The sequence below is a fragment of the Gossypium arboreum genome, chromosome 11, assembly GCF_025698485.1.
Source record: "Gossypium arboreum isolate Shixiya-1 chromosome 11, ASM2569848v2, whole genome shotgun sequence".
NCBI classification, from domain to species: domain Eukaryota; kingdom Viridiplantae; phylum Streptophyta; class Magnoliopsida; order Malvales; family Malvaceae; genus Gossypium; species Gossypium arboreum.
This window is the reverse complement of record NC_069080.1, coordinates 107,423,377-107,447,185: the sequence shown is the minus strand read 5'-3', so window position 1 is coordinate 107,447,185 and position 23,809 is coordinate 107,423,377. Positions and strand designations below refer to the sequence as shown.

Genomic DNA, 23,809 nt, shown 5'->3' with positions numbered 1-23,809 from the left:
ATCGTCGGAGGCATCATCACACTATCAAGCCAACACCTTGGGAGTATTAAAACATATGTTAGAATTATCAAGTGAGTGGCATGTATAGGGACCTAGTTTATGACATGTGTTATTATAATTTGGCCAAATGTAATGGCCTATATTATGCTATTGTATATGGCCATGGGATGTGGCTCATATTGATTATAGCTTGTAAATTTAGCTATTCATATTATGTCTAATGTTTAAGATGTGATTATGTTGGTTTGCCATGCATGGTTGGCAATATGACATGCGTGTTAGATGTATGCTCTACGACCATTTGAGGTGGTCATAGCCATGAGAGTTGGCTAAGTATGAGGTTTAAGCATGATAAATAAAGTTAGGTGGATGATATGTTATTGCATAATTGAGGTTAGTTTAATTGCATTTATATGCTTGATAATGTGCTTGATGATGTTGTGTGAATATGTGCAAGTGAGGGTGACAAAATGGTTTGGAAAATAGCCTTGTATTTGTCCACACGGGTAGACACATGGGCATGTGTCTAGGCCGTGTGTGACACACGGTCAGCTCCATGGGCGTGTAATCCGGCCGTGTGTCCCCTGCACTTTAATTTAGCAAAACAGAATGTCCAAATTTGGTCACACGAGTTGAGACACGACCGTGTGTCTCGACCATGTGAGGGACACGGCCTGAGGACATAGGCGTGTTGATAGCACATGGGCATGCCCTGGGTCCACATGGGCGTGTGATCCTGTTTCATGAGAAAAATTTCTAAGTTTTCCCATGACTTTCCAAAGTTCTCGTTTTAGTCTCAGACCATTTTAATGTATGTTGTGGGCTTCGTAGGCCCATAATAGTGACGTTATACATGTTTGTTCGTGAAATTAATTTGAATGAAATTTTATGGCCCTGTTTTGCATGAGTATGTATGTATATGTCTGGTAATGCCTTGTACCTTATCTCGGCCTCGGGTACGGGTATGGAGTGTTACACTATGACACGGGCATGTCTGGTAGCCATGTACAGCACACGACCTATTCACACGGGCGTGTGACCCCTGTATGTGGAAAAATTTTACAAGTTTCCTGAAGTTTTTAAATGTTATCGGTTTAGTCCCGAACCTCTTTTAAGCATGTTTTAAGGTCTCGTAGTACCTTATAAGGGACAATGTGAATGCGTTGAATGGATTCTGATTATGAATGCAATAAAGTATGTGTTATGTATGCGATTGCCATGATTTGATCGGTAATGCCTCGTAGCCCTATTTCGACGACGGATACGGGTTAGGGGTGTTACAATAATTGTGAGGAAACACTAGAGGATGCAAGCAAAGGCATTAGCCACCCAAAATGAGAAAAAAATACTTTTGAAATATTCAAAATTTCAAGTTATTCTAATATTGAATTCACATTTTCCCTCTAAAATTTCAAATTAACTTTTCAACCCTCAAGAAATAGAAATTTTATAGTTTAGTCCTTTAAGAAAAATGTTTTAATACGGTGATAAAATTATATTTTAGCTCTCTTAAAAATTTATAAATCAAAATCACCTCATAAAATTTTTTTCTCACTTCACCCCTAATAAGCTATTATTGAATACTTTTTAGACTAATATATTATATAAAATGATTTGATTTTAGCTTTTGTTACACTTATCTATCAAAAATTCTTAAGTATTATAGATTTTTTATAACAATTAATTTCGATTTTTATAATTTAAAATTATTTGGTAACAATTACTTTAATACTCTATTTTTTGAGATATTTTTAATTTATTAATATTAATAATATTCATTATAAAAGAAAAAAGCTAATAAATAATCCTAAAACTTTTTCTAAAAATTATTTTAAATGCTACTTAAAAGTGTTGGATGCTAATGCATCTATTTATAGTGATATATTCGGTTTTAATTGATATGTTACTATAACATTTATTAAGTAATAATTATTAATCTAAAATAATAATTGTAATTTATCGCTAATAAAAACTACACATTATTGTTTATATTTATGATATAAGAATACTATAAGAGGATAATTAAAAAATATGTTTTGTAGCAACGTAAAAATTTGCTTTCGGTCTCTAATTGAGGCAATTTTTTGAAAATTTGAAAATGGAATTTCGGTTTTAAAAAGAAAGGGAGTCGCCACCGATCCTTTTTCCTAGGTGTGATTGGACACCTAATAAATCCTCATTTTTTTTAAAGAAAATTTATTTTTTAAACGAAAAGAAGGTCGAGTTTAGGTCTACGTCAAAAGTTCAGCGAAAAATAGGGTTCGGGAGTCTGTTAGGCGCGAGGAAGGTATTAGCACCCCCGCGATGCCCAAAATTGGTATCTTATTAAACATGCATTGTCTGAATTTTCAAAAATGCGAGTTCAATGTAACATTTAATCGTGATCCAATCAAAACACGAGAAATTTCAAGTTTCGGTTTCTTTTGAGAAGGACGTTCCGTTTTTAACACGAGCCGATCAATATTCACCCAACATAGCAATGAAATCGACGACTTAATGTTAAATCGATACGTTGCCTTACTTGTTGAAATTAAAAACATGAATGAAAATATTTCTAAATAAAAAATAAAAGTAAAAGAAAACTATTATTGATGTTGAAATAAGATGTGAACTAATATGCTAAATACTGAATGGACAAATAATAATAAAAAGTTAAGAATATCTGAAGCAAATAACATATAAAACATTAACAATGTATATGTGATAATAATGGTTATAAAACAATAATAATGCATATGGTATTAAACATGATAATAATAGTAATAATGCAAATAGGAAATAGTAGTGAACATATATATATAAAACATATAATACTAGATTTTTAAAATATATATATATACAATATATATTAAAAATAGTAATAATATAAAAATAACTAATAATAACGATATGTAAATATATACATATATGTATTAAAATATATACATAATAATAGGAATAAAAAGTATATACATAGTATTAAAATATATACATACTATATACATATTAGAAATAATAATAATATTAAATAACAGTTATTACCTAAATATATACATATATATATTGAAAATTTATACATAATAATGATATTAAAAGTATGTACAAAATAAAAATAATATAATATAAAGTGGTAAAAATAATGATAATAATATATTAATAAAAGAAATATATATATATACTGAGACATACATATACCAAAAATATATTCATAATAATAGTATTGAGTATTAAAAGTATATATATAATATAGACAAAAATATATGCATAACATAGTATTGAAAGTATTTACATGGGATAATATAAAAATGTATGAATAATGTGATATTAAAATATATACATAATATATATATATAAATATAATGTTAAAATATATATACATAATATATATATATATGTAAAATGTATACATAATATAGTTATTAAAATATATATGCAATATATAGTATTAAGAATATACACAATATATATGGTATTAAAAATATAGTATTAAAAACATAATATATACATATGAGTATTGATTAAAAATAATACTAATAATAGTAATAGTAAAATACTAATAAATAATAGATATAGTAATAATAAGAATATATAAAGGACAATATGTACAGGGAAAAATAAAAATAATAAAAGAAAATTAGTAACACTATATATACGTAAACATATATATATATTGAAATTATATATACATAGTATTAGCATTTAAATATATATAATATAATATTTAAGAAAAACCGTACATAATATATACATTACTTGATATAGCGTTTAAAGTATATATGTAATATAATACTAGACATAAATATATATGATAATATGAAAATATATAATTAATAATATTTAAGAATATAAACATAATATAGTATAAAATATATATATATACACGTAATATAGAATTTAAAATATACCTAATATATTAAAAGAATATATACATAATATAATATTAAGAAAAATAATAATAACAAAAAAATATTAATAATACTATATAATATATATACATATAAGTATTAAGCAAAAATAATACTAATGCTAATAAATAATAAATATAATAATAATAGTAATAAAATATAATAGTATTCATAAAATTAAAATTAAAATAAAATAATGAGAAAAAGTAAAAAAGGACAAAATTGAATTAAAAATGAAGTTTTGGGGTAATTTGAAATAGAACAAAAGAAAGGGGCTTATTTGAGCAGCATAAAACATAGGGGACCGAAATAGCAATTATTCCTTCCCATCAAAACGCAGACACATCAGTGGGGACTAAATTGAAAATCGCGACAAATTTTGGGGCCAAATTAAAAATAAAAAATGACTTAATTGCAAAGTAATAAAAAAGCGGAAGGGCTAAAAGTGTAATTAGCCCTTCCGTTAAAAAACACGCGGATCCTAGGCGGGTAGGGTCGGGTCGATCCGGTCGAAGTCAAAACGACGTCGTTTTGGGGTTTAATGGCCAACCCCAAAACGATGTCGTTTTGGGGGGCTATAAAAGGCCCATTTTCTTCAAATAAAAATCATTTCTACACTTGAAAGAAAGAGAGAGAGAGAGAGAGAGAGAGAGAGAGAGAGAGAGAGAGAGAGAGAGAGAGCGAGAGAGAGAGAGAGAGAGAGAGAGAGGGTGGGTGGGCGATTTCCGCCACAAGGTCGGCCATCGCCACCATTGTTTACCGTCAGCCGGCCACCACCGTACACCGTGGCCAAAAATCGAGAAAAAGGTTTTTTGTATTTTTTTATGCTTTTTTATATATATATATATATATATATATATATGTGTGCATATGTAAAAAAGAAGAAAAAAAAGAAAGATTCGAAAAAAAGAAGAAGAAACAAAATCACCTTTTTTCCTTTTGATTTTATTTTTCGTTGTTTGCTCTTTTTTTTTTATGTTCAATCTCAACTATTATGTGTTTTAAAAAATATGTTGTTTTTTTCATAAAAAAAACCCCCCACATGGTTTTAGACTTTGGCTTTTTATAGCCATTTACATGCCTTTTTTATTATTTGTTATCTATCTCTTCTCTGTTTGATTTGCAGGTGCAAGTTGCTGGAGCAGGTGGCGGTAGGTGGTGGCAGAGGCGTCAGAGGAGTTGGTGGTGGAGGAGGCTAAGAGCGACGGCTTGACTTAGGGGAAGGCTAGGGTTTTTTCCTTTTCTGATTTTGTTTGGGCTAGGGTTAGGTTGGGCTGCTAGGGTTTTTTTTAATTAGTTTGGGTTTGGTTTTGGGCTAATGTAATGGGGTGGGTAGTTGGGTTAGTTTAGTGGGTAATTTGTTTGGGTAGGTTTAGTTGGGCTGGGTAATTTGGGCTTCTACAATGCCCTCTTTACTCATTGTAGCAAAGACTTTCAAGGAAGACCAAATTTGCCCGATCTTGCTGAGTCTTGACTTGCTTTGGAGCTCCTCTTTTCCAAGTAGTCTCGTTCTAATCCATCGCATCTTGTAGCTTTGGTTCAATCCATCGCGACTTTAAAACTATGACTTGTGGCTTCAATCTACTTGTATCTTCAGGGACATAAAATTCATTATGATATGCTCCTCTGCTGTATCTTCAGGAAGATAAGATCTGCAACTTCAATGTGCTCCACTGCAACTTCGATCAGCTCCACTGTAACTGCAAGGCTCTGCTACAACTTCAGGGAGATAAGACTTGTAACTTCAACCTGCTTCACTGTAACTTCAAGGAGGCAAAATCTGTGTCTTTGATTAACTCCAATCTTTATCCTCGACATGTGACCCGAGGCTCAACTCACCTCTCGCAATATGAGCTGACTTTTGATAAAAACAGAATTTGAAAAATAGAAACTGAAAATGCCTCAGCATGTCCTGAGGTTCAACTCACCTCTCGCAATATGAGCTTGATTTTTTTGAAAAACAGAAATTGAAAATACCTCAGCATGTCCCGAGGTTCAAATCACCTCTCGCAATATGAGTTGATTTTTTTTTCAAAATAGAAATTGAAAATACCTCAGCGTCCTGAGGCTCAACTCACCTCTCGCAATATGAGTTGATTTTGACGAACATAAATTGAAAAACAGAAACTGAAAATACCTCAACATGTGAGCCGAGGCTCAACTCACCTCTCGCAATATGAGTTGATTTTTTTTTTTAAGAACAGAAATTAAAATTACCTCAGCATGTCCTGAGGCTCAACTCACCTCTTGCAATATGAGTTGATTTTTTTTTTGAAGACAGAAATTGAAAATACCTCAACGTGTCTTGAGGCTCAACTCACCTCTCTCAATATGAGTTGATTTTTGAAACAGAAATAAAAACATCATAATACCAAAACATGTCATCGGTGGAACTCGGTGTCTTTTCCTTTGATTCAATATAGCTATCATCACATCCTCTTGCTCTCTTTGGAGTACTGTATATGTCATGCATGATGTTATCATGATATGCACATGTTTGTCTTAAATGCCTTTATGCCTACATGATTATGCTATGCGCCTTAGGCATGTTTGTCGTATGTCCCTTTTCGTTCTGATTTTTTTGTGATGATCTGCATTCATTACTTGGCTCTTGACTTTCTCTTTAGGCCTCAGATTCGTCCTCAAGCTTCATGAACAATCTGCGTTTCTCAAATATCACTCTTTTGCCCTGGTTGAACTTTGTCCTTGCTTTGAGGCTCTTGTACTTATCAATTCTTATCCGGTAATGCTTAACATTTCTTTTTTTAGAGTATGTCATTTCACTATTTATCATGTAAATAAACCACATAATAAGATGCATGAAAACGGTCGGTAGGGACAAAAGGGTACCTTATATTTATTTATTTCAAATGTAGCAAACAAAGAAAGTTAACCAATGATAGTAAAAAATTTCATAAAGAGAAAAGGGATCGCATTCAATGGATACAAATGCTCTAGATATTCAACATGAACTCTTCCATGTTCCTCAATCAAGAATCTTTTGAGCATGGCTTCTTGTGTAGAAGATTTGATTCTGAAAATGCTTCAAATCGTAGTCTTCTTTGTTTGACCCACCGTTCAACCATCTTGCTCTTTAAGCCCGGGTTTGCTTCATTAGAATGCCCTTTCAGGTTTTCATCCTAATCTTTTGTGTTAATCAAGACGCCCTTTTCGGGTTTTCACCTTGATCTTTTTTTTTTTAGGCATAATATTTCTTCACAGCATCTGAATTCACTAGATGAGGTAACTCCTTCCCATCCATCTCAGTGAGAATCAAACCTCCACCCGAGAATGCCTTCTTTACGATGTATGGTCCTTCCCAATTTGGTGCCCATTTTCCTCGCAGGTCTTTTGTATTGGGAGAATCTTTCTCAGCACGAGTTCTCCTTCGTGGAATTCTCTTGGCCGTACTTTCTTGTCATGGGCCACGATCATTCTCTTCTGGTACATCTGTCCGTGACAAATTACCTTTAAACATTTTTCTTCGATGAGGTTTAACTGGTCATATTGAGCTCGAACCCATTCTGCTTCCTCTAATTTCGACTCCATTAAGACTCGTAGAGAAGGGATCTCAACTTTGATAGGTAGCACAGCTTCCATTCCATAGACCAGAGAGAAAGGAGTTACTCCCGTGATGTCCGTACAGATGTGCGATATGCATACAAAGTAAATGGTAGCTTCCCGTGCCAGTCTTTATATGTCTCGGTCATTTTCCCAATAATCTTCTTAATATTCTTGTTGGCCGCTTCAACAGCTCCGTTCATTTTCGAGCTATAGGGTGATGAGTTATGATGCTTTATTTGAAATTTCTCATACACTTCTTTCATCATCTTGTTGTTCAAATTCAAGGCGTTATCTGAAATGATTCTTTCAGGCAAACCATACCGACAAATGATTTCCTTTTTCAAAAACCTGTAAACTGCAGTCTTCGTCACATTGGCAAACAAAACGGCTTCTATCCATTTTGTGAAGTAATCAATAACCAAAAAAATGAATCGGTGTCTATTAGAAGCTTTTAGGGAAATTGACCCTATAACATCCATGCCCCACATAGAAAAAGGCCACGGAGAAGTCATGACATAAAGGGGCAAAGGGGCTACATGAATCTTATCGCCATAAATTTGACATTTATGTCATTTTCTTGTATAACTAATGCAGTCACTTTCCATCGTCAGTAATAACCGAGTCTCATAATCTTCCTGGCCATAGTGAAACCATTGGCATGTGTCCCACAAATTCCTTCATGGAAATCTTCAAGTATTTTAAAGCTTCAACAAAGATCTAGGCATCTCAAGAGCACTTGATCTTTTCCTTTTTTGTACAGAATGTCCCCATCAAGAACAAATCCTATTACCATTCTTCTTATTGTTCTTTTATCGTTCTCATTTGCTTGTTTGGGATACTTTTGGTTCTTGACATATTCTAAGATATCATGGAACCATGGCCGTCCATCTGGCTCTTTTTCAATGTTGAAGCAATGTGCAGGGACTTCATATATGCTCATTTGCAGAGGCATTATTTCTGTTTCTCTGTTTGCTTTAAATATTGAAGCCAAAGTGGCCAGGGCATCAGCCAATTGGTTTTCTTCTCGTGGGAAGTAATTAAAAGTTATTTCTTTGAATTCTTTAATCAGTCCTGCCACTAGATCACTGTATTTGACTAATTTTGAATCTCTCACTTCCAAATCTCTACAGATTTGGTATATCACCTGTATTGAGTCCCCATACACTTCTAAGATTTCAACGTTTCGTTCAATAGCTGCATGAAGTCCCATTATATAGGCCTCATATTCCACTATGTTATTGGTACAGAAGAAATTCAGCCTGGCAGTGAACGGATAATGGTTCCCTTCTGGAGATACTAAGACTGCTCCAATCTCATGCCCTAACATATTCGATGCACCATCAAAGCTCATCTTCCATGACTTCTCTTTGGATGACTCGCATCCTTTTCCCGTAATGCACATCAAATCTTCATCTGGAAAATCAAATCTCAATGGCTCGTATTCCTCCATTGTTTGAGTTGCTAAGAAATCAGCTATTGCACTCCCTTTTATCGACTTTTGGCTCACATAGACGATGTCATATTCTGATAGTAGGATCTGCCGTCGTGCCATTCTTCCTGAGAGTGCAGGTGATTCCATCATGTACTTTATTGGGTCTAGCTTTGAAATTAACCATGTCGTATGATACAACATATATTGGTTGAGCTTCCGAACTACCCAAACCAAAGCGCAACAGAATTTTTCAATTGACAATTACTTTGCCTCATACTCTGTGAACTTTTTGCTGAGATAGTAAATCACATTTTCTCTTTTCCTTGACTCATCATATTGCCCCAGTACGCAACCCATTGAATTTTTGAACACAGTCAAATACAATATTAACGGTCTTCCTGGAATTGACAGTACTAGCATCGGGGGACTAGACAAATACTATTTTATCTTGTCAAAAGCCACTTGGCACTCTTTGTTCCATTATCCCGGATTATGTGTTCAAAGAAGTCGAAAAATTGGGTCACACTGGTTGGTGAATTGAGCAATGAATTGAGCGATGTAACTCAACCTTCCTAAAAATCCTCTAACTTCTTTTTGCGTGCGCGGAGGCAATAATTCTTGTATGGCTTTTATCTTATCTGGATCTACTTCAATGCCTCTCTCGCTGACGATGAAGCCTAGCAATTTTCCCGAGGTAGCCCCAAACGTGCACTTGACTGGATTAAGCTTCAGCTAGAACTTTCTCAGTCTTTCGAACAACTTCCTGAGGTTCCCAACATGCTCTCTTTCCCCCTTGGATTTGGCGATCATATCATCGACGTAGACTTCTGTTTCTTTGTGCACTATGTCATGAAACAACATCACCATGGCCCTCTGATATGTTGCCCCAGCGTTCTTTAATCCGAACGGCATCACCTTATGATAGAATGTTCCCCACATCGTTACCAAAGTAGTTTTCTCCATATCCTCAGGAGCCATCTTTATCTGATTATAACCCGAGAATCCATTTATGAACGAAAACAATGAATGTTTGGCTGTGTTATCCACCAAGGTATCGATATGTGGCAAAGGAAAATTATCTTTAGGACTTGCTCGATTCAGATCGCGGTAATCCATACACATTCGTACCTTGCCGGTTTTTTTCGGTACTGGGACAATATTAGCTACCCATTGTGAATACTTGGAGACTTGTAGGAAGCTAGCATCGAATTGTTTCTTGACTTCTTCTTTTATCTTTAACAACATTTCAGGTCTCATTCATCTTAGCTTATGTTGAATGGGTTTGCATTTTGGTTTCAGTGGGAGTCTATGGACTACTACATCCTCCTCCAATCCTGGCATGTCCTGATATGACCATGCAAATACATCTTTGAACTCATGAAGCAAAATGATCAAATCATATTTGGTGTTATCTGAAATGGAGGTCCCAATCTTCACTTCTTGCCTTTTTTCTTTATTTCCCAAGTTTACTATCTCAACAGATTCTTGATGAGGTAGAATCTGTTTATCTTCTTGTTTTACTATTCTTAGTCAGTCAGGAGACGAGGTATAGTCTTCAACATTTTCCTCAGCTTTGAACTCTCCTAAACAAATAGCCTTCTCGAAATTGATTTCAAGATTTGTAACGGGTTTGTTCATATTGTTGATATCTGAGCACCTAAAAATTGAATGGAAAAGAAAACTATAGAGGAGCATCAAAGTATTGGGACCAACAAGCATGGTATGACGTGAGATATATACAATGACAAGCTGTGATAAGAGGGAAAAATTATGAAGTTAACTAGAATGTAAAGACCATGACAAAATGCATCTTCATTAATGTTCATTTAAATGATAAAGAGCAAATCATAAGCTCTTACAAAAGAATCCATCTATTACTTAGGGACACACAAAAAGAAGAGTGTTAACATTGAGCATTACTCTGGAGAAGACTTAGAAACTACAAGGAGATCAACAGCAGTCCAATTATTCAAAACGAATCCAGGAGGACAAGGGCGTATCGTTGAAACATCTTTAATTGCATCACTTCCTTTTGTCAATGACATTTATACTGACATTCTGAAGACCCCTTTCAATTAATAACAGCGTGCTTCGTGGATTATCTTGCCCGGGGTATATCATTCCTGCAGATGTAAATGTTTTTGACAAAGGAGGGTACGTTATGGGCTCCCATTCTAATTCTCGGCCTAAGGCTCTTGCAATCTGCCTATCTAGATCTTTCTGCAACTATTTTCTTCTTTGTCGCATATCCGGTTCGAAACCTAAACCATATCAAGCCTTATGGGGTACTGGTTTTAGAGCTCTAACTATCCCTTGCTGATATCTTCCCAAACCTTTCCTTGCTTGGGCTCCCTTTCCCACAGTCAGCTCAACTCCCATCTTGGTATTCCTCGACAACTTAGGCATGGGAATTTTATTTCCTTCAGCAATGAACATAGCATTGATGAATTCAAAGGTATGGAAGGAACATTCTACTGCATCCTTGCTTACTTCGAGGTATAATGTATCAGCAGAGATAGATGCGACAATGTCTTCCTCATCCACGACAGTGATCAAAAGACTATCCATGATAAACTTCGCTTTTTGATGGAGAGATGAAGGAACTGCCCTAGCAAAGTGGATCCAAGGCCTTCCTAAAAGGCAATTATATGAAGGCGTGATGTCCATGACCTGAAACTCGATGTCATACATATAAGGGCCCACTTCTAGAGGAATTTCGATTTTTCCCATGACTTCTCGTCTTGTCCCATCGAATGCTCTTACTTTGGAGTAACAAGGCCTTAGATAAGACAGATCAATTGGAATTCTAGAAAGTGTGGCCACAGGCATGACATTGAATGCAGACCCATTATCAATGAGTACATTCGGTATTATGTAACCCTTACAACTGGTTGTGATGTGCAATGCTTTTACGGAGACCCTACTATTTAGCGGTATTTCGTCATCACTAAAAGAAATAAAATTATCCGTATTCAGGTTATTCACCCACCTATCAAGCTTTTCGACAGATATATTGCTTGCCACATAAGCTTGATTTAACACTTTCAAGAAAGCATTAGATGTGGTTACGAATTCAACAGAGAGGGATAATACCGAGATTCGTGCCGATTGTTTACTTAACTGTTCCACAACGTTATATTCACTATGCTTGATGAACTTCAAGAATTCATGTGCTTCATCTTCATTCACAGGCCTTTTAACTTTTTCTTCAGACGGAGTCTCAAGTTCGACCTCGGCCTCATGCATCGATGCCTTTCCTTTCTGGTTCGAGTCACTCGTCTTTTTTGTTAGTTCAACCATTTTAGAATAGCATCTCCCACTGCGAGTAAAATATCTTACTTCACCAACACTTCCAGTCATGGCTTTGGATTTTTCACCTTTAGGTGTGATAATGTTGACATCATATTTCCATGGTACCACATTGTTGCCTTTGTAAGGGAAAGAAGATGGTACTTCAATTATCATTTTCGGTTTCACTTGTTCCTTTTTTGCATCGTAATAAATTACCAATGGTCGATCGACGCTATAAGGGAAACTTGATGATTGATTTTCAGAAGCGCATACTTCTCCCTCATCGGCCTCTTTGTTAAAGATCTCAATCTCCTTGTTATTCATCATGTCTTGAAGTAACTTTCTAAATTCCTCACAAGACTGAATGTCATGCCCTTCAATACCATGGAAGTCACAAAAACATTGACTTTTTATACTTCCTTCTTTAAAAATTCTGTAGGGGCGACAAAACAGCCTCTTTTCAACCATCACCTTTCATATCTTCTGTAAAGGTGTCTTTATTTCAGAAACGTAGCTTTTGGTTCACATCTTGTCTTCCTCGGTCACCGCGCTCACATTCCTTTCAGTATGGTTAGGGAGCAGATTTCCAGTTGTATTGCTAGTACCATCAAATCGTAAGATGCCTACATCAATGAGGCCTTGAACCGTCCTTTCAAATGCCAGACAATTTTCTGTAGAATGCCCCTGGTTTCCGGTGTGGTACATGCAACTGGCATTAGGATCGTACCATTTTGGGTATAGAGGCTTCAAGGGTGCCATATAATGTGGGGATATTAATTGCTTTTCCAATAGTTTTGGGTATAACTCTCCGTATGACACGGGAATTGGGGTGAACTAGGGTTTTTCAAGATTGCATCTTGTCGGTCTTTATTCATTTTTGGGTTGGTTATGAGCAGGCATGGTATTTGGTGGGAACATGGCAAATGGTCTTTGGTTATCTGTGACGTAGACGGGGTAAGGAGGAGGTGCTTGATAGTAAGGGCTTTGGGGTGGATAATAAAAGTTTGGAGGTGGGCGATATCGAGGTCGTGGCTAGACTGGGTAAGGATTAGAAGTGTTGTGGCTCTCAGTTCCCACCATATGGGCTTCTACCTCTTTTTTCTTTACAGGTGCTGCCCTTTTCGAGCTCTCGGAACTTTTTATCCTTCCACTTTTGATGGCATTTTCTATGAGTTCCCCAGATATTACAATATCTGCGAAGTCTTTCGTGGCACTTCCTACCAACTTATCATAAAACGTTGCTTTTAAAGTGTCGATGAAGAAGACCGTTATTTCATTTTTAGTCAATGGGGGTTTTACTTGGGCCGAGATATCCCTCCATCTTTATGAGTATTGCCTAAAAGTCTCTGTTGGCTTCTTTTCCATCATCTGCAGAGTTAGCCAATCAGGCACCATGTCGGATACATGCATGTATTGTTCACAAAATACTGATCCCAAGTCTTTCCATGATCGGATCCTTTCTCTACTAAGTTGATTATACCATCAAAGAGCCGATCCGACCAAGCTATCTTGAAAACAATGTATTAGAAATTTATCTTCATTCACGTAACCAGTCATCTTCCGGTAGCATATGATAAGATGCGCTTTTGGACATCTCGTGCCATTGTATTTTTCGAAATCTAGTACTTTGAATTTTGGAGGCGTAAGCAGATCGGGCACCAAAGCGGAGTTCTTTAGCACTTAATGCGAGAGAAGGCTTCAGTACCTTCTATCACTTTGAGTCTTTCTTCCAAACTCCTATACTTATCCTGAACATCATGATCATCCATTTTCAATCTGGCTATTTCTACCGGATCATCCAAGTTTGGAACATTGGGATCGACAGGATTAGCTTCGGGGTTCGATACGAATATACCTTGCCCTAGATGAGCAGGGGGTACGGGTCGTTGCTCTAAGCTTGCAGGTTCTCCTCGAGAACATTCTCTTTGTATTACATGCGCATGAGGTGAAGTGAATCCTGGGGGATAGAGCGAATCCTGATCATGATTAGTTCTTGGCTGAGGTTCCATAGTGTCAGGGTTCTGCATAGGTCCTTTTTCCTTTGACCAAAGCTATCATCATTTCCATCATTTTTGCCATCTGATCTCTTTGCTCGAGCGATTCCTCTCGTGATATTAACATCAAATCTCTTGCTTCCTGTTGTGACTTGGTCAACTGCCCTTACAATTCTCTTTGGGCCCTTTCCATCCTTTCAATTCTCTCATTGAACTCGGCTTCCATAATTCTAGCTTTTCGGCGTGTCCTATAAGAATGGCGTGATTCTAGACTTGTAATGTCGCAACTGCGGATTATACAATTTTAGCCTCAATGAATGATTATGGTGATATGTACGTGCAATGAATGAATAAATGACAAATGTTGAATAAATGACGAATGAATGTTAGTCATGAGCAAATATACAGGAATTTGGTGTTGATTTCAAGATAGCCCCATACTTAGGCATTTCATTTATCAAAAGAGTCTATTACAAAATGTTTCGCCATTTTTTTATTCAACAGTTACACAAATTTCCTAGCCACATCACCTTGTTTCTTCACTCGCTCTAAGAACTCGACATGCTTGATCTTTGGCTCAGAGGGAATTGGCAACTGAGAGCTTCGGTTTCATCCGATAATTGCACAACTTGCATAGTTGCCTTGCGAATTTCATTGATCAAAAAGCCGAGTTGCATTTCTTTTTCTTGGAGAGCTCTTTCATAAGTATGAGTGTCTCTGTCGTAATGATCATTCTTTTCTTCTAGAGCTTTTAGAAGAATATCTAACTGTTGCTGACGAGATGGCAGCATATTTTCTAGATCTCTTACTTTCCTTCTTAGCTCTTGACGTTTGGACTGACTAGTCACAAATTCTGCAGTCACAGTTTCATACTCAACATTCTTCTTTCTTAACTCTATCATAGCACACGCAGCTTTTTCCTCTTCTTTCTTTATTTTCCCTTTCCAGAATTCCATCCCTCCTTTGATGTTGCTAATTTTTTCCTTCCATTTTGCTGACGACTTGCCCAAACCACTATTTTTTATAGTGTTTCTTAATTTTTTATTTTCCAAATGAAGGTCTCTTAAGTCGTTTCTCACGATCTCAACTTCTTTTTGAACTTTAATGGTTTTAGATTCTTCAATTTGGACCCCGATCTTCAGCTGGTAATTTTCCTCTTGAAGAGAACTAATATCCCGTAATAGCTTGGCCTTTTCACGTTCGAATTCATGTCTCGCTACTTTCAAGTCGGATGGCATTTCTTCTGAGAAAGGATTCTGGAAAGTGTAACTTGTCGGTGAGATTTGTTGACTATTCACTCGTCGTTTTCTCCATATGTCATAATCTTGAGTGATAGTATCAGCATAGAGAGCTAACTCCATTAGGTGAATTTCTTTCCAAGCTTTTGCAGTATCTCGGACTCTTTTCATGTAACCTTCACCTATAAAGGCAAACTCTGACTGTACCAACCCTCCAGTGGCGAGTATGAACTGTTGTGAAGCAAACTGCCTTTGAACCATTAATGGAGCATATCTAACCCTTCCCCATAATCCGAGTAAAGGCACCCAATCTTGGCTTCCGCATTTATATATCAGAACTGAAGGACGAATCCATGGTGTTCTCCAGGTTATCTCTTCAGCGTGTAGGTTTTGAAAAACCGAAACCCACTGCTGCTCGGTGACATCTTTCAGCCAATCTTTCTCAAAGTAAGCCTTTAATGGGGCGAATGTTTTTGAGAACATGTGGAAAGGTGTGCGCTCTACTTTCTAGAAATGGCTCAGAATCCAGACATTAAGTAACTGCGCACATCCGATAAAACGTCCTTCCATTTTTCTCCTGTAACTACTCAGGGATCTAAAAGTATCGGCCAAGATAGTTGGGACGGGGTTGATCCTTTGCCCCAACCTTTCGAAGAAATCCACTACCGCGACTTCTATATGCCCCAAGACCTTTGGGAAGACGATCAATCCGTAAATGGCCAAAGCAAACAGATCCATTCTCTTCGCAATATCTGGATGGTTTTAAACTAAGTCTCGCAGAGAAAACCGCGGAACACAACTAACTTCATTTTTTTTCTTTATCTATTTTTCAGCCCATATATCGATCATTCCGGTCAACCTCACTAGCTTTTTCTTGAAGGTCATTGGCTTAGGCTCTTTCACATATATCTTGTTGAATTGTACATTGTCAACACGAAACAAAGCAGCATATTCTTCTATGGTCGGAGTCATATCGTCGTGATTGAAAGTGAAACATTGGTACGCTGGGTCCCAGAATCGAACCATGGCTTGAATCAGCTGTTCATCTACATTGACGGTGATCAAGTGAGCTATATCCCTGTACTTTTTAGTGAAGATGCCCTTAGTCTTTGAGTCCCATTGTTTCCAAATCTAAGTCAAGTCTTCGAGGTTATTCTGACGAACATTTATAGCTACTTGCTCGGGAAGGTTGGAGATACACCCTTTCATTAAACTGTCCCCTTTCACTTTCTGAGTCTTTAAAGACCAGTCTCGAGTCACGGCATTTTTCTCAGTCACTTGTATAATTGACTCCTCCATCAGAAACCCATTTTTGGCAAGCAATCTCTAATCAACACCCTCCTAATCAAGATGCCTATGATGCATGATGAAATATAAAAATAAAGACAAACAACCTTGGTTAGTAATCACAACAAATATAAACTGAGAAAAACTATGGAAACTTCAACAAATTAAGCTACTCGGTTCAATTATTTTGTATAAACAGTGTCAATGTAAAGGAAATGAAAGGCAAGAGGCGTTTCTCTCGTGTACTTATTTTGGTGATTATTAACGGATGGAGGTTCGGCAAGGCTCTAGTTAGGTGGCTCGTATGGTTCACTATATACGGTTTCAGTTCTAGACAGGTACTCGAATTGTTCGTATTATTGTCTACTAAGACTAGTACAAAGCCTCAGTCGTAGCCCATCACAAGCTCACGAGTTCAATTCGAGGGATTACATTCACTTATGCCTATGCGGAAGGACAAGTTAACTCATGAAAGCATAAGTCATATGTAACCCGAAAGTATTCACTAGCCTGTGCGGAGGGACGAGTTAACTCACGAAGGCATAGCGTTTACTTCTACTTAAGCGGACGGAGCCCGGGTAGAGAGCTCATGTTATGCAAAAATGCAAGTGCTCGGTGTGTGGGGAGAAACTCACAAACCTTTTCGTTTTTATTTAAAACTAAAAGAAGCTAAAACTATAAAGACTTAAAGCTAACAAGCAAAAGGATAAAACAAGTTAGAAAAAATATTTACAACATGATGCAAATGCTTGATTTTTGAAAACAAGACTTGAAGATCACGACTAAATATTAATTTGAACAAGGAAATTTGAAAATTTTGACAACACGCGTTTAATTAGACTCAACTCTCAAAAATGGGTCCCCAGCGGAGTCACCAGCTATAGCGACGTAAAAATTTGCTTTTGGTCACTAATTGAGGCAATTATTTGTAAAATTTAAAAATGGAATTTCGATTTTAAAAAGAAAGGGAGTCGCCACCGATCCTTTTTCTTAGGTGTGATCGGACACCTAATAAATCCTCTTTTTTTTTAAAGAAAATTTATTTTTTAAATGAAAAGAAGGCCGAGTTTAGGTCTACGTCAAAAGTTTAGAGAAAAATAGGGTTCGGGAGTCGGTTATGCGCTGGGAAGGTTTTAGCACCCCCGCGATGCCCAAAATTGGTATCTTATTAAACATGCGTTGTCTGAATTTTCAAAAATGCGAGTTCAATGTAATATTTAATCGTGATCCAATCAAAACACGAGAAATTTCAAGTTTCGCTTTCTTTTGAGAAGGACGTTCCGTTTTTAACACGAGCTGATCAATATTCACCCAACATAGCGATGAAATCGATGACTTAATGTTAAATCGATACGTTGCCTTACTTGTTGAAATTAAAAACATGAATGAAAATATTTCTAAATAAAAAAAATAAAAGTAAAAGAAAACTAATATTGATGTTGAAATAAGATGTGAACTAATATGCTAAATTCGGAACAGACAAATAATAATAAAAAGTTAAGAATATCTGAAGCAAATAACATATAAAACATTAACAATGTATATGTGATAATAATGGTTATAAAACAATAATAATGCATCCGGTATTAAACATGATAATAATAGTAATAATGCAAATAGGAAATAGTAGTGAACATATATATATAAAACATATAATACTAGATTTTTTAAAATATATATATACAATATATATTAAAAATAGTAATAATATAAAATAACTAATAATAACGATATATAAATATATACATATATGTATTAAAATATATACATAATAATAGGAATAAAAAGTATATACATAGTATTAAAATATATACATACTATATACATATTAAAAATAATAATAATATTAAAAATAGTTATTACATAAATATATACATATATATATTGAAAATTTATACATAATAATGATATTAAAAGTATGTGCAAAAATAAAAATAATATAATATAAAGTGGAAAAATAATGATAATAATATATTAATAAAAAATATATATATATACACATACATATACCAAAAATATATTCATAATAATAGTATTGAGTATTAAAAGTATATATATAATATAGACAAAATATATGCATAACATAGTATTGAAAGTATTTACATGGGATAATATAAAAAAGTATGAATAATGTGATATTAAAATAGATACATAATATATATATAAATATAATGTTAAAATATATATGCATAATATATATATATATGTAAAATGTATACATAATATAGTTATTAATGTAACACCCCGAACCCGGCCCAGACGTTATGACCGGATCCGACATGCCACATTGAAGCGTTCAAAACATTTTATATTGTTGATCTAGAAAAAACTTACTTAGTGTTTTAAAAGATAATTCCATTATAGGTTAAAGTGAAAGGAAGTCATGCACCGGGTAGGAAACCAGGAAAAGAGGTGGTGAGTCCATCTGACCGCTAAGTACCAAGCTCCTTCGGATCCAATCCTAGACATGCATCTGCCATTGCCACACCTTAACGTCATGAATATTTCTAGGAAACCGATTTGATTAAGTCATTTTTAGGAAAAGTGATTAATTTTGGAAAATACTTTCATTGCGGAAGCTTTGCTTGTTGTCGCGTTATTTTGAAATCAATTGTAGTTTTTTTTTTTTTGAAAACGCGCCCTAAAGCTATCCAATTTCAACAGTTAAAATAAGTAATACCTATCTTAGTAATACATATTAAAACCATCAAAAATAATTAAGCGGCCTTATTACATTTAAAAACCCAAACCTCAACGTAAATAATAGGATGTCCAGTTCACCAGAAGAAAATCAAACTTTTAGAACGGGTGGCCACTCCGAATTCCCTCACAGCTCCAAGCCCACTATGGTTGGGGATTTCCTGCGTGGACGAAAATAAAAGGGGTGAGTTTGGGGAAACTCAGTGTGTAAGGAAAACCCATTCAAAGCCCAAGTCAGTTCAAGCCTATTGGGCCTAAGCCCATTCAGGTAATAGTGGTACTGGGCCAGAGCCCTTTTCAGATTACAATAAACTGGGTCTTAGCCCTTTATTCAGATAACAGTATGGCCCATAGGCCCATTTCAAAATACATGCAACATCAGTAAACATATGCAAGCCCATTTTGGGAGACTACTCAACCCACCAACCACTACACTCCACCCATACCAGCCATACACTCCATGTGGGGAATAGCTCAACCCACCCATTTAACACTCCACGATTCTGACCTTCTTTGCTTTCGGTTATCGATAAATTGAGGCAAAGCCTCCAAGACGTGAACAAGCCACTTTCAGTACTTCCTCCGTCAATATCCCAATCCCATGCATCAGATAATAACAACATGGCATGCAATAAATAACAACAGTCAAACATGCATTTAAGTCAATTTAACTCTAGGGGTATTTCGGTAATTTATCTCCTAGGGGTAAAACTGTAAATTTTCCACTTTTAAAGGTATTTCAGTAATTTATCTATTTTAGGGTTTTTCATGCATATTCCTACCTTTCACGTACTACAGAATCACGTACCGAGGGTTCTTACCGAATTGGGCCCGTTGGCCCATCATTCAAATTTTGGCCCATAAAGCCCAAAAATATCGAGGGCACAAAAATCGTGCACTTTACAGTCCAAATTTTGCAGCTTACCAAAAACATTAATCGATTTACCTCACGAGCATTCGCACACTCGTAAATCTACAAAATACCGATTTTCGGCATTTCGGCTTTTCGACTTTTGCCGATCCAGACTAAGAAAGAGGGTGTTAGTTACACACCTGTTTGCGACGATATTCTGACGAGATCCACACACGAACCGCCTACAACTGGATTACTAACACGTTAATCTAACTATTCAAATACAAACTACGTATTAACCCCTTACAATATTCGGCCAACCACACCTACAGATCATAGTAAGGTTATAAGAAATCAATAAGCAACTCATTAACAAATTTTTGTCAATGTTTACCACATAATCATAATTTCACTGCAAGCTGTCTTCCTGAGCAATAGTCACTAAATCATTTATAACTGGAGCTACAAAACTCCAAATCACATGCCGTTAATTTTCCCTGAAAATAGACTCATATATCTTCTATCCATAAAATTTTCAGAATTTTTGGTTTAGCCAATAAATACCAGATTTTTCTCAAAGTTTCCCATGTTTCACTGTTTAACTAATCTGACCACTCTTCATTACGAATCAAATTTCTCATTGTACAGAATTCAAAATATGTTCTTGTTTATTCAATTTTAAACTAGACTCATTAAGCTTTAATTACATAATTTATGTAGATTCTAACTCATCTCTCACAATTTATGGTGATTTTCCAAAGTCACGTTACTGCTGCTGTCCCAAGCAGATTTATTACCAAATCACTCTTTCATACACCTATCTTGCATGCATGTTATTTAAACATGTATATCACCAATCAATCATCACATATCTATGATTTTACTTAAGTATAATCTCCATTTCATCATTTTAAAGCACAACATATTAGCCGATTTTTCCCCTTAGCATCTAAGCACATGCATGCTCATTTGTTTGGCTCAACTTCACATATCTTCCATTTTTCATCAAAAGAACATGAAACAACAACCATTTCCTTCATTTTAATTCATGACCAAATGCTCACAACACAACCAAAAACCAAAATATGCTTCAAGAGTTAAGGTAGAATCAAGAAGAACTCATGAACATCAAGATAGAAGCAAACTACCATGAACTCACCTTCAATTTTCTTCCCCAAGTGACCGAACATTCAAGAGCTTTCTCCTCTCATTTCTCTTCTCTAACTTTAGGCTATGATGAACAAAGATGGACAAAACTTTGTTCTTTTCACCCCTTTTTCTTTTAATAAAATTTCATATTTCATCCATTTAATTCTTTATACAAAAGACATGAAATGCCCATCATGGAACATTTACCTAAACCATTATCATGGAACATTTACCTAACCCATTATCATGGAATATTTACCTAATCCATTATCATGGAACATTTACCTAACCCATTATCAATTTGTACCATGAATTATGGATATCAAGTGCTCATATTGTCTACAACAACATGATGGCTAGCCACTTCATGTAAAATGGGAGGTTTGTCATGCAAATCCTCCTATTCTGCACTCCTATTTATTTGGCCACTTCAATTTAGCCTATAGCATTTTCAAACATTTTCACATAGGTTCTATTTCATAATTTCACCCCTTTTTCTTATGGAACAAAAATTAACTAAAATTGCGGGTTCTATCTTAAGCTTGGACCTTCTAGAGGCCCACTAACATAATTAAACCTATGCCAACATTCACAAGATTCCTGAAAATTGGGGCGTTACAATTAAAATATATATGCAATATATAGTATTAAGAATATACACAATGTATATGGTATTAAAAATATAGTATTATAAAACATAATATATACATATGAGTATTGATTAAAAATAATACTAATAATAGTAATAGTAAAATACTAATAAATAATAGATATAGTAATAATAAGAATATATAAGCGACAATATGTACAGGAAAAATAAAAATAATAAAAGAAAATTAGTAACACTATATATACGTAAACATATATATATATTGAAATTATATATACATAGTATTAGCATTTAAATATATATAATATAATATTTAAGAAAAACCGTATATAATATATAATTATTTGATATAGCGTTTAAAGTATATATGTAATATAATACTAGACATATAAATATATATGATAATATGAAAATATATAATTAATAATATTTAAGAATATAAACATAATATAGTATAAAATATATATATATACACGTAATATAGAATTTAAAATATACCTAATATATTAAAAGAATATATACATAATATAATATTAAGAAAATAATAATAACAAAAAATATTAATAATACTATATAATATATATACATATAAGTATTAAGCAAAAATAATACTAATGCTAATAAATAATAAATATAATAATAATAGTAATAAAATATAATAGTATTCATAAAATTAAAATTAAAATAAAATAATGAGAAAAAGTAAAAAAGGGACAAAATTGAATTAAAAAATGAAGTTTTGGGGCGAATTTCGAAATAGAACAAAAGAAAGGGGCTTATTTGAACGCGCGCAAAACATAGGGGGACCGAAATAGCAATTATTCCTTCCCATCAAAACGCAGCACATCAGTGGGGACTAAATTGAAAATCGCGACAAATTTTGGGGCCAAATTAAAAATAAAAAATGACTTAATTGCAAAGTAATAAAAAAGCGGAAGGGCTAAAAGTGTAATTAGCCCTTCCGTTAAAAAACACGCGGATCCTAGGCGGGTAGGGTCGGGTCGATCCGGTCGAAGTCAAAACGACGCTTTTGGGGTTTAACACAACCCCAAAACGATGTCGCTTTTGGGGGCTATAAAGGCCCATTTTCTTCAAATAAAATCATTTCTACACTTGAAAGAAAAGAGAGAGAGAGAGAGAGAGAGAGAGAGAGAGAGAGAGAGAGAGAGAGAGAGAGAGAGAGAGAGAAGAGAGGGTGGTGATCATCGTCGCCACAAGGTGGGATCGTTTATGGCCACTGCCGCCCACCATTGGCCACCGTACACGGTGGCCAAAAAATCGAGAAAAAGGTTTTTTTTTGTATTTTTTTATGCTTTTTTAATATATATATATATATGTGTGCATATGTAAAAAAAGAAGAAAAAAAAAAGAAAGATTCGAAAGAAAAGAAAAAGAAACGAAAATCACCTTTTTTTCCTTTTGATTTTATTTTTCGTTGTTTGCTCTTTTTTTTTTATGTTCAATCTCAACTATTATGTGTTTTAAAAAATATGTTGTTTTTTTCATAAAAAAAACCCCCCACATGGTTTTAGACTTTGGCTTTTTATAGCCATTTACATGCCTTTTTTATTATTTGTTATCTATCTCTTCTCTGTTTGATTTGCAGGTGCAAGTTGCTGGAGCAGGTGGCGGTAGGTGGTGGCAGAGGCGTCAGAGGAGTTGGTGGTGGAGGAGGCTAAGAGCGACGGCTTGACTTAGGGGAAGGCTAGGGTTTTTTCTTTTTCTGATTTTGTTTGGGCTAGGGTTAGGTTGGGCTGCTAGGGTTTTTTTTAATTAGTTTGGGTTTGGTTTTGGGCTAATGTAATGG

General features: G+C 35.0%; 1 protein-coding gene and 1 long non-coding RNA gene across 3 annotated transcripts; both read right to left on the bottom strand.

Annotated features, from left to right (window-relative positions):
• Positions 1–11,151: 11,151 nt before the first annotated feature.
• On the bottom strand, positions 11,152–12,639 carry LOC128283930 (uncharacterized). The gene is made up of 2 exons (XM_053021343.1): positions 11,921–12,639; positions 11,152–11,827 (listed from the first exon to the last, which is right to left on the bottom strand). Exons 1-2 carry the CDS (start codon positions 12,637–12,639, stop codon positions 11,152–11,154), a joined length of 1,395 nt encoding a protein of 464 aa, XP_052877303.1.
• A 6,699-nt stretch (positions 12,640–19,338) lies between these two features.
• LOC128284155 (uncharacterized) lies at positions 19,339–21,539 on the bottom strand. 2 transcript variants are annotated; one of them, XR_008274491.1, is made up of 3 exons: positions 21,403–21,539; positions 20,444–20,569; positions 19,339–19,551 (listed from the first exon to the last, which is right to left on the bottom strand). It is a non-coding gene; the product is annotated as an uncharacterized LOC128284155 (long non-coding RNA). The 2 variants fall into 2 exon arrangements; XR_008274492.1 differs by having other exon boundaries at positions 20,444–20,485.
• Positions 21,540–23,809: the final 2,270 nt, after the last annotated feature.

Coding starts and splice junctions, on each gene's coding strand:
- LOC128283930 (XM_053021343.1), bottom strand. CDS start 12,639: ATGGTTGAAAAGAGGCTGTTTTGTCGCCCCTACAGAATTTTTAAAGAA. Junction 11,828..11,920: donor TCTAATGCTTTCTTGAAAGT/GTTAAATCAAGC, acceptor TATTTCTTTTAG/TGATGACGAAATACCGCTAA.